This window comes from Capricornis sumatraensis, chromosome 3 (genome assembly GCF_032405125.1).
Source record: "Capricornis sumatraensis isolate serow.1 chromosome 3, serow.2, whole genome shotgun sequence".
NCBI lineage: Eukaryota > Metazoa > Chordata > Mammalia > Artiodactyla > Bovidae > Capricornis > Capricornis sumatraensis.
Window position 1 is genome coordinate 134,003,354 of NC_091071.1, and position 17,319 is coordinate 134,020,672.

General features: G+C 37.8%; 1 protein-coding gene across 1 annotated transcript in view; it reads right to left on the reverse strand.

The window, feature by feature from the left end:
• Positions 1 to 3,566: 3,566 nt before the first annotated feature.
• Positions 3,567 to 17,319, reverse strand: part of ORC2 (origin recognition complex subunit 2) — a 37,131-nt gene continuing 23,378 nt past the window's right edge. Inside the window, exons 12-18 of the mRNA XM_068968175.1 lie at positions 15,522 to 15,654; positions 14,610 to 14,703; positions 11,960 to 12,106; positions 11,171 to 11,342; positions 8,231 to 8,292; positions 7,241 to 7,359; positions 3,567 to 5,225 (exon numbers count right to left, since the gene is read on the reverse strand). Coding sequence (XP_068824276.1) covers positions 5,139 to 5,225; positions 7,241 to 7,359; positions 8,231 to 8,292; positions 11,171 to 11,342; positions 11,960 to 12,106; positions 14,610 to 14,703; positions 15,522 to 15,654 — 814 coding nt within the window. The 3' untranslated portion in view covers positions 3,567 to 5,138. The remainder of the gene's footprint in view (positions 5,226 to 7,240; positions 7,360 to 8,230; positions 8,293 to 11,170; positions 11,343 to 11,959; positions 12,107 to 14,609; positions 14,704 to 15,521; positions 15,655 to 17,319) is intronic.

Here is a 17,319-nt window from a genome sequence, read left to right on the forward strand (position 1 = left end):
CAGTTCTTTGCATCAGGTGGCCAAAGTATTGGAGTTTCAGTTTCAGCATCAGTCCTTCCAATGAATATTCAGGATTATTCATGTAACTGTTGCTTTTTAGGTAACTCAGCATTTCATTAAAGATTTTTAACTTTAAAACTAACACTGGTGAATACGTGTACAGTGTTAGCTTTGTGCCAGGCACTGTACTATGTGCTCTATAAACACTTTCAATCCCTTATTTTTAAGTATATAGGTATTGTTACAACCATTTTAACAGATGAGGCAACTGAGACAGAGGTTATGTAGCTTGCCCAAGGCCATGTAGCTTGGAAGTGATGGAGTTAGGATATAAACTCAGTCTGGCTCCAGAGCCTATGTGCTTATTAATTGCAGTGGATCTTAATCAAATATGTTGACGGCAGGACTGATATAAGAGGTATGGAAGAAATCCTGAAGGGAAAATAAATCCATCTTAACTGTGATCTTCTCTGGGTGGTATGATGAGAGGCTTTTCTTTTTAATGCTTTTATATTTATTTCCAATTTCTACAACTGAGCCTGTCACTATGGTAATGGCAAAAGCAATCTTAAAATACTATTGTCTAAAAATGAGAAAGCATAGAATTTAATATTTGTAGGATCCTTTTCGTACCCACAGAAAAGGCAATGGCACCCCACTCCAGTACTCTTGCCTGGAAAATCCCATGGACGGAGGAGCCTGGTAGGCTGCAGTCCATGAGGTTGCTAAGAGTCGGACACGACTGAGCGACTTCACTCCACTTTTCCTACCCATCTTCTATCTCCTGGAGGATTTGGGATCCTAACTTAAAAATTATTCTTAATTTTTAAGAATACAGTGGTTCACCTGTAATACTGATTCACTACAGAAATAGCCAACAGGAGTGAGCCTTATGAAATGCTCCCCATTAAAAGTTGGAGGAGCCACCAGGAAAGGTGAGAGAACAGCTAAGTGTCAGAAGCCAAGAACTAGAAAGCTATGAGATGGTCAAGTTTGTCAAAGCAGAGAGAATGAGATAGCAGCTTTGAGAGACTATCTTAATGGTATTGGCTTCATTCATTCACTCATTGGTTGCTTTCTGTGTGCTGGACCCATAGAGATGTGGAGAGGATACGACAGAATTTGGTTAATGATGACAGTAAACTCTTAACTATGAAAAGGCAGGCATAGGATTTACAGGGAAGGTCTTCCGGGGGACAGCTTAAACACATGCACTAAGTAGAGAAACAGCAGAGCCCACTGAGAAAGCCCAAGTAATTAATTCAATATTGTCAGGGAGAAGGCAATGGCACCCCACTGCAGTACTCTTGCCTGGAAAATCCCATGGACGGAGGAGCGTGGTAGGCTGCAGTCCATGGGGTCGCTAAGAGTTGGACATGACTGAGCGACTTTACTTTCACTTTTCACTTTCATGCATTGGAGAAGGAAATGGCAACCCACTCCAGTGTTCTTGCCTGGAGAACCCCAGGGATGGGGGAGCCGGATGGGCTGCTGTCTGTGGGGTCGCACACAGTCGGACACAACTGAAGTCACAGTAGCAGCAGCAGGAGGGTGGAAAGAAGGCAGGAAAGGTATGGTCCAAGGTGATGATGAAGAAATAGCCTGAGGCCAGTAGTTCTCAAACCCTCCTTAAAAAAAGTTACAGCATACTTAAGGTGTGGTATGATTTGACCTGTGACTCATGAAGGCAGACAGGATCTCGGAATTGACAGTTGTGGATTAAACCCTTTGGGTAGAGTTTTAGGAGGGGTTAATGAATCAAACAGTTTGTTAATGATTGACACACTTATTGCCAAATAAAGAATGATATGACTGTAATACATTTTCAGCTTGCTTGCACTTCTGAATAACTAAAAATAATACCCCCAAACACATCCTGTGTATTTTTTTCTTCCTATGCAGTTTAAGAAAAAATAAAGTATCATTCAAGATTCCTTACTTTCAGCTGTCAAATTTTCCAAACTGTTAAAGATGCTGAAGTATGCAGGTGACCTAAATACTTCAGAAGACTTGAGGCCCAAGTGATACATGCCAAAATAATGAAAACTTGGTAATAAGTTTTGTTATGCTTAAAGTTATATTTTTTGTAGCATTAGTTATTTCAAATTGACTTTATTCAACACATTAAGGATACTGTAATTTTTAATCTGTTAAAACCTCAACTAGGTATTTCATATCACATCTTGATTTTCTTTCAGCTGCCTAGAATAGAGCTTTCTGCATGGTAAGTTCTCAAAAAACATGAATTAACATGGCTTAACAGCAATTTGAAAAATTAAAGTGTGGGAGAATCTCCCAAGGGAGAAATGAAATAATTACAAAAAGCCTGAGAAAGTCATGTACGTGACTATCCCTTGGTTTTTAGAAGACACACATCTGTAATGAGGCAGACTCTCATGACTTGCTGTCGTCTCTGACAGCTACTCAGGACTAAGCCAAAAACCTGGAATGTAGAAAAACACATTCTGAACATGCTACTGGCTCCAGGTTTGAATTGACTGGAGCTGAAGTACAGTTGAGCCTTGAACATCGTGGGGATGCTGACCTTCTGCACAGTAAAAAATCCAACTGTAACCTACAGTTGGCTCTGTGTATGCTAAGTTTCCCTTTTTACATCCGTGGGTTCAACAGACTATGGATCATATAGTACTGTAGTATTTACTACTGGAAAAAATCTGCACGTAAGTGGACCCACACAATTCAAATCTGTGTTGTTCAGGGTCAACTGTAGACTTCTAAAGTTTTGTTAGTAATTGTTTTAAGTTAAGCAAAATCTATAAACCCTCCCTCAAATTGCCTGATCTTTTATAAGAATGAAATATTCATGTATTAAAATGACAAATACAATACTAATAAAATGGCTAAAACAGGGCTAAAAAGGTACAGAGGATGCTGGACAGATATTTGCACTATGCAAACTTGGCATAATACTGAATTCCTTATGCAGAGTTCTAAATATTATGCCAAGTTTGCATAGTGCAAATATCTGTCCAGCATCCTCTGTACCTTTTTAGCCCTGTTTTAGCCATTTTGTTAAGAGAAGCCAGAAGAATCTTTCAAGGTTTCAGGTCTGTTTAATATTGCCAGAAGCAAGTAACAGCAGAAGTTTGGAGCCTTAGCAGTCAAACTGATAAAGCTTAAGCTACACTGATGTTGAAACAAGTTAGTGAAGAGGATATAATTCTGCCAACATCACTATCAGAGCTGTAAGATGCACTCATAAAATTTTTGAAGCACTTCAAAATATTTTTAGTAAAAAAACAGCACTTTATGGGACTTCCCTGGCAGTCCAGTGGCTGAGACTCTGTGCTATTAATGTAAAGGGTACAGGTTCTAGCTCCGGGTGGGGAACTAAGATCCTACATGCTGTATTGCATTGCCAAAAGGGGGGGGGGGGGAAGGTCCCAGAGAATCTGGGAGTTGTAAGTAACAAAACAGTACTATAAATGAAAAAAAAAAGTTCTATCCAAATTGCTTTATTACTAGTAGACTATTCACACATATTGCTTGCAAACAGTATAGACACAAAAAATATAAAAATAAACCAGTAGATAAATTTAAGGACAAATGCAGTTTCACAGTAGGTCATTAAAGATTCTGTATACTTTTTTTATATTGTAAGTTATTATAAACTAAATATATTAAGCAAAAAGAAAAAAAAGGTGCAAACCAGCAAGTATCATATGCCACCATTTGTGTTTTTAAAAGGAGAAATACAGATAATTACCCTTAGATGTGCATAGAATACCTCCGGAAGAATGCTTAAAAGGCTGTCAATGGCTGCCTAAGGGACTGGATTGGGGAATGGTAAGGAAACTCACTTTTTACTGAATATCCTTTGGTACAATTAAAACAGTTTTGAATCCTATTTATGTACAAATTTGTTTAAGTATTGATCAATAATTATGGTTAAGACTAACCCCCCTTATACATGGATTTAATATAAAATTACTTCATTATATGACACGAAATTATTTAAAAAATTCTGAGCATTTTGGGAAATATTTTCATAAAAGGGGTTTACAAGATAAGAAATCAGTGAAATGCTGATGCAGTATATTACAGTGACAGAGAATTTAACTTCCAAGTATGAAACATTTCAGGGAGTATATAAAGACTATCTGCTGACTCCAGTGGTCAAGGTTAGCCTTTTTTCCTTTCCTAAGAAAAAAGGGTTGTATATTTAGGAGGCTTGAAATTGTCACTTTAAGAAAAAATTGAAATGTCTTACAGTGAGTTTTAGGTGGGCCTACTTGATAGAGAAATCAAATTAACTTAAAGCCAGCCATTAATAAGCTATTCATCTGCATGTTATTCAAGAAAAGAAAAAAATGCATTGATATACAAGAATAATTAAATTTTTCTGTTGCCTTGGAAAAAAATGACTAAAATATAATTTCAGGATTGTGTTTCTCTAGCCTGGCTTCTCACTCATATCGTGAATGTGATGGCCTTAGCATCAGCTATCTCGAGGAGCATGATCTGTTATTGTTCATGTGCTTTCTGGGATGGGCGTACACCCTATACACTTATTACGTTTTTCCCACTTTCCCAACCGAATAGCATCATGCTCCTTCCTCTATTAGCATGTAGCCTAAATCCAAAAGGAGAAAGCTGAAAATCACCTACTTTCCCCCAGTCCTATACCTTTTATTAAGCCATTTCAGAAACAGTAAAAGGATGATCTGCCTACTCCATTATACGCTTCAGTTCTGACACGCAGAATAGCAAATAAAGCATTTACTTTATGCCACTGTCTGTAACTTTCACACTCTGGAACAAGCACATTTGCAAATACAGTGATAAAAGGCCCTCAAAAAAATTAGGAGCATCATCTCTGGTATAAAAGAATTCAAAAACATCCAGTTCCACAGTTCCCTGAGCACACTGTTCCTTCAGCAAGAAGTCTCCAGAGAGGTAATGAATGAAAGGCACGTTTTCTCCAATTTGAGGACTGCTGCATAGTACTAGGATGGTATACCAGCCAGGCTAATCCCGGTTCTAGGTGATGACATTACCCCTCCCCATTTAAGATTGTACACTGATGAGTCTAATGTTGGATGTAAACACAACACTTTAGAGGAGTGGCAGCTGGGGTATAACTCTTCCACAGAAGATTCCAAGAGTACAGGAGTGCTTTACAACTCCTCTTCTTCCTTTTCCAGGAAATCAGTCAGTATTCCATTGTCAACAGGAATTAATAAATATTCCACTCCATCAGTTCCCTAAAAGATGTGAGAATACCTGAATGTTAGTCATTCGTAAGAAATGTATTTGAAATATACATTTATTTGAAATGTTAAACAAAAAATGGACTTGATTTCATTAATACTTTACCTGAATAAAGAAATATAAAAGACAAGGGCAGCCAAGGGACACACAGGGATATATAGCTATTAAATACACTGAGTTTATAGTTAAACCATTTTATAGTGGAAAAGACGACTGAGACGGTGGGTATTTCCTGCTCTTTCTAAAACACTACACCACTGATACCTCTGTTCTTTTATTCCCTTTTTAACTGGATCCTTCCTATTGGCTACAGGTTCAGGTATCTCCAATTTCAAAACAACCCTTACTAGACTCCTCATTTCTCTGCAACCATCATAAACCCATGGCACCTTTCCAGAAGAGCTGTCTATAAATGGTGGTCTCCATTTCCTCACTTTTCACTCAACCCAAGCCAACCGACCTGCCGCCATCATTATCATGTCACACCAAGAGAGCTTTTGGTTAGGCCACCAAGGAGTCCCATTTTCCTAGATTCACTATGCATCTTCCGTCTTTGTCTTTTTGGCCTCTCAGCAGCACCTGACACTGCTGGCCTACGAACGTGCTTCCCTTCTCGGCTTCTGTGACATCTTGGTTTTCTTCTTGGCTATCTGGCTGTTCCACCCCTGCAGGCTTATCTTCCATTTGGCCATTAAATATCACACTTCTAGGCTTAATTCCGGGCCTTCAAATCTCACTATATGTTCTCTAGATTGTCTCACCAAAGCCAGTTTCCATTATAATATAAATATGTAGGAATCATAACCTTTTATCTCTAGCCCAGATCTTTTCTCTGGTATCTTGTCCCAGGAATCCAAATGCCCAGCTGACATCTCCACTTGAAAATGTCAGGAGAACCTCAACTGGAGTAAATCCAAATATACTAAGACCATGAACTCATGCTCTATCTCCCCAAAATGTTGCTCTTTCAGCTTCTCATCCAGCGATTCCCACCATCTCTCTGGTTAGGGAGGAAAAAAACACGCCAGAAACCAGGAATCACTCTTGACACTCTCTTTTCCGTTGGTTCCCATATCCAGTCTGTCATCAGTTCTTGTTAATTTTGAGTCCCAACCACTTTTCTCTTTTTAACCTAGTCCAGAGTGCCATCATCTCACCCACGCTACTAACAGCTTCCTAGCTGGCCTCCCTGGAGAAGGAAATGGCAACCCACTCTAGTATTCTTGCCTGGAGAACCCCACGGATGGAAGAGCCTGGTGGGCTACAGTCCACGGGGTCGCAAAGAGTCGGACACGACTGAGCGACCTCACTTCACTTCACTTCACAGCTGGCCTCTGTGTGCTAAGGTTTGGCAATGCCCACCTTCCACTGCCCCATCCCACTCTCCATACCACTGTCAGAACAATTTTCTCAATGACTTCTCATTATTTCAGAATGAAACAGGATTGTGTCATGCTGGCTGCTGTTTTGTTCCAGAGCCTCTCTACATGCTGCTCCTGCCTAGAACGCTCTTCCTTCCCGTGATGACTGTAAATCTCCTAGTCTTCCTTTAGGTCTCAGTGGTCTCTTCTGATACACATAATTAGGCCAGATCCACCTACTGTAATATGTTCTTTCAGAACCATGTCCCTCCTAATCATAGGACCTAACCACAATTTAAATGTTGCATGTATGTTGATTATTTGACAAATGCCCATCTTCTCCATTAGGACATTAAGCTTTATGTGCTCAATACACATAGACTGGATTAATGAATAGAGAATGGAACGCGGTTATCTGACTCATTTCTAACGGCCTGTTTGTTACTCTCAACTAGAAGTCATAAGTCTTCTGCTGCATGCTGAAGTGGAGTACTTCTACCTTCTTTCTACAGAACTCAAATGGCACACTGCCTAAATGGATCCTTGTGACCCACCAAGGCAACCTCAGTTTCATAACAGGCATACTTGTCCTTATGTAAACAAGAGATGCTATTCCTGGCATACAATGTTATAGAGCAAAGTCTCACCTTCTTTGTTCTTATAAGCTTGTGGTCCCTAAATTCAGTTAACTGGGCCCGAAGTGTCAGATCACTATTGACAAGGAATGCCTCCCGACACTGCTGGTAAAAGTCTTGAAAACAAAGTCCTGGAGAGTTCAAAAGAAGATATGAACGTAAGTCAGTATTTAAGACATGACCCCATATATGCATACCCATGCTGAAAAACACAGGAAAAAAGTGCTATTACCCGAGTATGTCAGAGCAGTCAGTAAATGCTGAGTAAACACCTCTCGAAGAAGCAAAACCAGAGAATACTTAGGTGTTATATACTGTGGCTTACATTTTTTAATGAGAACTGATTGGTTGAAAGCAGTCAACTGTGGCCAAGGATAATATAATCTCATGGGCAATTGTAAACAGCGTGAGTAAAGTTGACTTTTTTAAAAGAGGGAACTAGTAAGTCAAGTGAGAGCTGAATGATTTTTTTTTAAACATTTTTCAGTCTTTATTGAATTTGTTACGATATTGTTTCTATTGTATGTTTTGTTTTTTTGGCCACCAGGCATATGGGATCTTGGCTCCCCAATGAGGGATCGAACCTGAAACTCCCACATTGGGAGGTGAAGTGTTAACCACTGGACCACCAGAGGAGTCCCCTGAATGATTATTAAAATGTGTGTTTAACAGATTATTTTCACTCAAGTTAAAGAAAATCTGAGTTGCCCAGTACATGAAATATATGTAGCTGGTAGACACACATCCATAGTTAGCAGAGGAAATTTAAGAATTATACTGGATTTGTTTTTCAATTTGTATTGACAAATAATACAAATAGCCTGCTCAGCAGTGTATCTGTAGGGTTGCTTGAAATTTTTCGATATGGCAGGCACAGTGATCAAGGAGCAAACCATTTATTTACTGCTGTGAAACACTGCAGTGCTATTATTAGATTCCAAGAAAAAGAATTTATGGGATGAAACAAAGGTCATGCAATTTAATATCATAAATATTGGATACCAGTGTAAGAAGGGTTATCCTGGTTATCCAGCTGATACTTTATTAGTAGCCGGAAAATTCCCCTAAGGAAAAAAACAAAAACAAATTGAAATCCAGAATGTTAACATCCACCAAAAACAGTTAATAGTCAAGTACACAAAGACTGTGAAACACTCAGCCTGTTTATATTACCTTCCTTTCCTTTTTCAAAGAACATCATATCCTGGACTACTTAAAAAGGAGACGCATTTTTACTTCCTTTTAAAGAAAATCTAGGAATACAGCTGACCTTTGAACATCATGGGTTTGAACTGCATGGGTCTGCTCACATATGAAGCCTGGCATGCTGCAGTCCATGGGGTTGCAGAGTCGGACATGACTGAGGGACTGAACCTGAACCGCACTTACATACGCATATTCTTCAACAGTAAACACTACAGTACTACACAGTCCCTAGTTAACTGACTCTGCAGATGCAGTGGAATATGGAGTGCTGACTATGAAACGTTAGACACAGATTAACCCCCATGTTGTTCAAGGGTCAACTTTTTGTTAGACTGGAGATTAGTTTACTATAGAAAACCTGGAATATATAATAAAAACTAAAGAAAGAAAAAAAAAAACTAAAGAGAAAAATATTAATTCCATAACCCTAAAATTATAGCCACAAACATTTGATGTGGAGATCATATTTGCATATGCTGCTTTCTCAAGTCTTTGTGGAATGAAGTACTGTGAAAACATAAATTCATGCATTTATACATGGTATACACCATTTTAAACCATTTTTTCACTTACTTATTTTCCCATGTCTTAAAATTCTTCCTATCAGTTTTTAATGCCTGCTCATTTATCATACCACACATTTACCATTTTCCTACTGGTTTTGGATGTTCACATTACTTCCAATTTAAATTAATAAAAAATAACACCACATTAAATACAATTGTAATAAATATTCATTCATGTTTTTGGAACTGTTTCTGTAGGAGAGTGTACCAGGTAGAATTACTAGGTTGGAAGCAGTGCTATACAAAACTAAACTTCCCAGAAGTCCCTGGATGTGGCAAAAATTTTAAACCTTTGCATTTTCATTTTTATTACAGTCTAGAAGATAATTTCTATAAGCACACTTTGGATCATCTCAATGACCACTTTATAACTTACTACACAGCTGAATTTGGTGAAGATTTTTTGATCAATCACATTCATACCAAGTACAGACTAAATGTGTACTGGAGTGTAAAGGACGAACCAAAGCAGCACCGGAGGCTAGCATACAGACATTCGGGAATGCCAAACTAAAAACAATTGCTTTAGAGCCGTCAGTGTCACGTTGAGAGTATCTGCACTGCTGGATTCCCAAGTTTATATGCAGTAACTTGCAACACTCCATTAGGAGTAACCATAATAGTAAAATTGAATGAACACTTTTTCTATTCCCAATTCCATAAAAAATTCTGATTAGATATCCATTTAACATACGTGCTAAGTTGCTTTAGTCATGTCTGACTCTGTGACTCCATGGGCTGTAGCCTGCCAGGCTCCTCTGTCCATGGGATTCTCCAGGGAAGAATACTGGAGTGGGTTGCCATTTCCTTCTCCAGGGTATCTTCCTGATCCAGAGATTGAACCCACGTCTCCTGCATTGGCCGGTGGGTTCTCTACCACTGAGCCATCTGGGAGGTCACTTAATACATATTTCATTAATGCACTGATAATATTTTAAGTGTACAGAAATAGCTTTAAAGGATAATAGAATTCATTAAAATTAGCATTGGAAGGTTGACATCACAAGGGAGTCTTGTGATGATAAAGCTGCATATCTTGACTGTGGTAGTAGTTACACAAAGTTACACATGTGACCAAACAGCACAGAGCTAACACACATATGTGCAAATAAGTGCATGTATCAAAACTGAAACCTGAATGAGCTCACACCGCTCTGCAGTGTGAGCTACTGGCAGGGGGTGGTTGGGAAAGGAATGCTCTGGACCTCCCTGTATGTTTCTCTGTGGCCTTCCTGTGAGGCTACTGCTGCTGCTGCTGCTAAGTCACTTCAGTCATGTCTGACTCTGTGCGACCCCAAAGACGGCAGCCCACCAGGCTCCCTGTCCCTGGGATTCTCCAGGCAAGAACACTTGAGTGGGTTGCCATTTCCTTCTCCAATGCATGAAAGTGAAAAGTGAAAGTGAAGTCACTCAGTTATGTTCAACTCTTAGCAACCCCATGAACTGCAGCCTACCAGGCTTCTCCATCCATGGCATTTTCCAGGCAAGAGTACTGGAGTGGGGTGCCATTGCCTTCTCCAGTGAGGCTACTAAAAAGCCTTTTTCAACAGCTTAATTATGCAATTTATTTTTTGCTGGCTTATGCTATATACAACTTTTCTTAGCCTTTATTCACTAGCTCTTATTAACTCATATATGCAACTTGGTTAGGCTGCTGAAGGGTTTCACTGGAGACACTATATAAAAAGATTTTCAAGGTTTAACAGTATGAGCTTTGGAACCACATAGATAGGAATCAAAATCTCTGTGCCCTTTACCATCTACCTTAGAGTGGTTATGAAGATCAGAAAAGCTATTTCGTGTAAAGGACCCTGTGTCTGAGTCATAATGTTCAATATGTAATTAAAAATAACTATCACATGTAAGTAAAATCCATGAAAATTCTGCTGTTTCCTCAACGATGACCACTGAGATGTTCTTACTCAGAAACATAAAAATCTATTAAAAATGCTGGTACCCCTGCTTTATTATTGGGCAATTTGAGACTACTATTGAGTAGTCTATCTGATGCATAACCCAGTACTAGCGACTATCATTATCACTGATAATATTTCTCTTAATCCTGCAAACTTAGTAAGGACTTTAAGTACTGCCATTCAAACCTAACAGGGCATATCTTAAAATGTGTAAAGTTTTTTTTTAAAAAAGAAGCAATAGTTTTCATTCTTACCTTGCATTCGGGGTGAGGCTTCGTAAGACATGAATTAGGGAACTAAGTGGTAGTGATCCAGACTGTTTAACCAGAAGAGAATTCTCATAGGAGGTTTCTTCAGTATAATGACTGTATGTAGTAGTTTCATACCAGAGCCAGTTATAAAGACTCTGCTTTGCATGATCCCACACTAGAGTACATGATCAAAAAAAATAAGAATGACTAATTATTTTCATATGGTCCTGTTACTAGATTTCACTCTAGGAAAGAACAAGAAAGCATTAAATAAAAAGTGAATCCTGAAAATTTTCATTTTTGCTATTTTACCATCTAAATCAGTACCTTACAATCTAATTTCACTGTCAATCACCATCTGAATCTTTATGTGTATATTAAATGCAGGTTAAAATATATTAATACTACCAAGGCATTCCTTTAAAAAATTTAATAATTTAGCATTTTGTTTTACAGGACTATCACAAAGTCTCTGAACTAAAGGCATAAAATAAATATTGCAGTATCACAAAGAACAGTTAGAAAGAAAGAAACCAAAATAATAGTTGGGTCTCTTCTTCTTCAAGAAACTTTACCATAAAACACACCCTTTACTATCTAAATTTTTATTTCCAAGAATTATGTTCTAAATCAGATTGAGGACACCTATATTTTTGGCAACTGTGTCTTTAAACATGGAACAAAGGAAATGTATACGTAAAAACAATACAAATGCTGTGACTAACAACATTAAGACAAGTAATTTTCAAAGACTGTTACCTCAAGAAGAAAAAACAGTAACATTCAACTTACTGAGAGGAGCATTGAGGTGATCAATAGATGCTATAAGGTATATATTACGTAAAGATGATAATTGTCCAATAATTTGCTGGCTTTTGTCTCCTCTCAACATTTGGCTATCCAAGTTGTGAATAAGCAGAAAGAGTTCTAAAGAAGAATCTAAAAGGGAAAAGAAGTCAATTATTATTTTCAGTGAGTACTTGTAAAGTCCCCACCACATGCAAGGCTTATATATTGAAGAACATATCAAGGTAATACAGGACAAAACAGCTATTGTTAGGGGTATGCAATTTATTTGAGAAGATATGTCACTCACTCATAAAACAGGCAAGACATTATTATACTCTTAAAAAAATGAAATTCATTGAAAATCAGTAGACTCTGAAGCAGTTAAAGACAACTGGAATGGTTAACACTTGAATCAGTCCATGAAGTAGCCAGTTTTAATAAGGCATAGGAAATAAGGCAAGTTACATATTAGACTGGGAGGTGAATCTGTGGATGTTGAACTGCAAGGGGGGAGGGATCCCCATCCCAAAAAGAGTTCACATTAAGCATTAAGAGAGAATACAGAAAACCTCCATTATCATAAAAGCCAAGAGACAAAAGCAACAAGAGAAGGGGAGAGGCCTACGATATTCCTCAAGGCATGAAGAAGGTCAGAGAAGTAAAATATAAAAGGCATTGAAGGTAAAATTTGAATAACATGTATATTATAGAACTAAAATATTTATGATCTACATAATTATAAATATATTTAATATAAATTATAGATTATATAATACAGATTATATACTACATATACACATTAAAAATGACTCAGGCACCAATTTTAATGAGCATACAAATAATATCAAAATCATCTATTAAATCAATCAGTTCAGTTCAGTCACTCAGTCATGTCTGACTCTTTGCGATGCCATGAATTGCAGCACGCCAGGCCTCCCTGTCCATCACCAACTCCCTGAGTTCATTCAGACTCATGTCCATCGAGTCAGTGATGCCATCCAGCCATCTCATTCTCGGTCATCCCCTTCTCCTCCTGCCCCCAATCCCTCACAGCATCAGAGTCTTTTCCAATAAGTCAACTCTTTGCATGAGGTGCACAAAGTACTGGAGTTTCAGCTTCAGCATCATTCCCTCCAATGAACACCCAGGACTGATCTCCTTTAGAATGGACTGGCTGGATCTCCTTGCAGTCCAAGGGACTCAAGAGTCTTCTCCAACACCACAGTTCAAAAGCATCAATTCTTCCGCACTCAGCCTTCTTCACAGTCCAACTCTCACATCCATACGTGACCAAAGGAAAAACCATAGCCTTGACAAGATGGACCTTTGTTGGCAAAGTAATGTCTCTGCTTTTGAATATGCTATCTAGGTTGGTCATAACTTTTCTTCCAAGGAGTAAGCGTCTTTTAATTTCATGGCTGCAGTCACCATCTGCAGTGATTTTGGAGCCCCCCAAAATAAAGTCTGACACTGTTTCCACTGTTTCCCCATCTATTTCCCATGAAGTGATGGGACCAGATGCCATGATCTTCGTTTTCTGAATGTTGAGCTTTAGGCCAACTTTTTCACTCTCTTCTTTCACTTTCATCAAGAGGCTTTTTAGTTCCTCTTCACTTTCTGCCATAAGGGTGGTGTCATCTGCATATCTGAGGTTATTGATATTTTTCCCGACAATCTTGATTCCAGCTTGTGCTTCTTCTAGCCCAGTGTTTCTCATGATGTACTCAGCATAGAAGTTAAATAAGCACGGTGACAATATACAGCCTTGACGTACTCCTTTTCCTATTTGGAACCAGGCTGTTTGTTCCATGTCCAGTTCTAACTGTTGCTTCCTGACCTGCATATAGGTTTCTCAAGAGGCAGGTCAGGTGCTCTGGTATTCCCATTAGGCATAACCAATTACTCCATTTAATTGTTAGTGACTCAGTCATGTGTGACTCTTTGCCAACTCATGGACTGTAGTCTGCCAGGCTCTTCTGTCCATGGAATTCTCCAGGCAAGAATACTGGAGTGATCATTTCCTTCTGCAGGGGGTCTTGCCGACCCAGGATCAAACCCAAGTCTAGTTATTGCAGGCATATTCTTTACCATCTAAGCCACCAGGGAAGCCCCCAATTAATTGTTAAGCAATGACTAAAGGACAATTGTTAGGCCCTAAATAATTTTATTTTTATTTTTCTGAAATGCTCATATAACCAAAACACTCATACCAAAAGAACAGTTTTTTTTCCCATTTTTCAGATTTTAGTATATGAAATTATTCAAATGCATTGGTATTTCCTCAGGATAAAGAAATAATACTTTATAAACATATTAAACAATATAAAACTATGAGATACAGATGTTCCAATTGGCTGGAAGCACTTTACACTAGCCAAACAAAACTGGAAAATTATTCTGAAGTAAAAGGTTTTGGAAAAAAAAAAAGGGCTTTGGCTATGTAAGTTCAAGATAGCAGGGGCAATTCTTTAATTCTGTTAGTTAAGTAAAGTTCACAGAAAAGAAAAGGAGAAATTATTTTAAAGAAATCTAAATCAGCAATGAGAGAAATATCATTATTAAAACTGCCCACATTTTTGTGTATACTAGTACACAAACAATACGTGGATGCTTAGCTTCACCCTATAACTACAGAACATCTTCTTCACATTACCTTCTTTAAATTTATTTGTTATCCACTCTAGCTGATCCAGCACACTGCGGAAAGTACCCATATGATCAAGGACTTCTGTTACAGAATTCAGGATCTATGTCATAAAAGTGCAAGAGATATATCAGTTTTAACTTATTCTGTCATATAGGATAAAAACAACTAGCAAGCAAGCCTTTTTTAAAAAAAATAAATTTGGATTTCCCACCAAGTTTGAAAAATTACTTCAAAAGTCCTACTTTTTAAGGTAAGTAGATTAAGTAGACCTAATTTATTTTTTTTCATAAGTTATTACTAAAAGGAAATAGGGAAGCAAAGGTGTAAAGATAATATAAGCAGGGTAGTAAAAATACAAAACAAACCCAACAATATGAGAAATATTATAAAACTATAGATTTATCAAATGAAAGAGGGTCCAAACATTTAGGACATTTTTAAAAAGGAGTATTATATTGGTTAATATCCAGAGCTCAAAAGGCTTAAATTCATTTTCAAATGATGAAGAGAAATGAGCATCTGGTGTAAAAATGATCAAAGAATGATAAACTATTACTTAAATTTTTACTATTTTTAAAGTATCAAAGTGACATAAAAGCATAATAAAGTTGAAGTTTTCCATAATCTTATCCTTCAGAGAAGTGTTGTAGATAGTCAATGCAGTAAACAAAGCTAACATCTCCCTAAGATGTTAATACATTCTCAGTTACCAAATAGGAAATTAAAGGAGGGGGATTCAAAGCTAGAACCCTCTGAGTCCAAACATGTGATCTTAAGCACCATGCAATCCTACTAGTGTAAAAACTGAAAACAAAAAATGAATGCTTCAGAATATGAAATAGCATTCTCTTTAACATGACTGTATGGATTGGCAGGGGATATGATGTTACTCCTTTTTAAAACATTTTTAAAACTTACTGATTTCACACTGATTCCAGGAAAGAAGCCATTGATGACAATATGTATGCAATCCTGCAGCATGGTGGTTCGAAATCTTTCTAGTAAATCTCTCTTAGAACCCAAACCATAAAGCACAATGTTGAACCCCAGGCTGTAAGAAAAAGAGCACTCACGAAATTAAAGTTCAGTACTTATTGCCAATTTTATAATCAACCAGTTTCCTTCATTTAAGCTTATCAAGAATACAGGAAGAACTGGCATGGCTAAATAATGATTAATATATTGATTCCCAACATACATAAAGAAAAAGCACAATTTTGTTATCTGTACACCAAGCTTGTAGTTTCAACTTTCAGTAGCTTTCTCTCTAGCTCCTATCGTGGTTCAGAGGCCAAGTCATGTCTGACTCTTTGCGACCCCAAGGACTGCAGCACATCAGGCTTCCCTGTCTTTCTCTATCTCTAAACTCATGTTCATTGAGTCTGTGATGCATCCAACCATCTCATCTTCTGTCACTCCCTTCTCCTCCTGCCCTCAATCTTTCCCAGCATCAGGGTCTTTTCCAATGAGGTTGTTCTTTGCATCAGGTGACCAAAGTATCAGAGCTTCCTATAACCTTTCAAGTAATAGGAGGAAAGAGAGAACAAAGCACTAGGTATAAGAAACTAAAAAAATTTTAATAGGCTGAAGCAGAGTTTTAATTGAGAGATTAAACTGGAAAAGTAAGCAGGGGCCAGGTCACAAAAGGTCTTGTTAAATCAACTAAAACATTAATTGAATTTTATTCTCAGGAATATGATCATTTAAAGTTAGTAGTTAGGTGTTAAGTGAAAGGTTTTAAGTAGGAAAGTAACATGATTTTTTTAGAAAGATTACACTGGCTGAGCTGGGGAATGGATAGGAAGGAGGGTAAAACTGAAGACTATGGACTTGAATTAGGTGTCATGGAGAAAAACAAGGTGTCAAGAGCTTTATGGATCAAATCGGTTGGATTTGGAGAATGATTAGACATGGAAGATAAGTGAAAAGGACTATTAAGAATAACTCAGTTTTTTGGCATTGGCAACTACATGATTAAGTGATATTCACTACCCTAGGTAGTCGGGGCAGGTGGAAATGATGGGTTTAAGATAAGTTAAATTTTATGTATAATGAATTAGTTATAGAACTTCTACATGGGTACTTTCAATATAATTCATGTCTGCTGCTGAAGTGAATTTTGGCAGGGCTAGAGACACAGTTTTGGGAGTTATTCACATACAAAGAGTAACTGAAGCCAAGAGAGTGGGTGAGACAACCCAGAACATCAAGCATGAAGAGTCAAGTTAAAGTTCAACTCCATGATTGTTTATGGAGGTCAATCAGAAACCGTATATATGAGATGCTCTGCAGCAATGCAGGATAGCCTAGAAATTGAAGAAAAGAAGAGCTAAATCCCCAAAGGCAGAGATTAGCAAGGTAAAAGCAGCAGGAAAAACAAAGCAAGGGAATTCAGAGAACCAGCAATTCTACTGAAGTAGCTGACTATGAGGTCTAGGCTGGGAAGCAAAGCAAATCGTTATCAAAGTTGACATATGGGAAGAAAAGAACTGGTGGGCTGTGCGGTAGGATTAGAGTGAAGATCTGCCATATAAACTTATAATGAACAGATACACAAATAGTTACTCAGAGGAGATGAGGTCCTAACAGGGAAGAAGATAATTTTCTTACTAGCATAATCCTTTGATTTATTATTGGCAAAAGAAAACCAGGATCAACTAGGGAAACCTGTGGCAATTTCTATGTTCTTACTGCACTCACATTTTAGCATATGTTT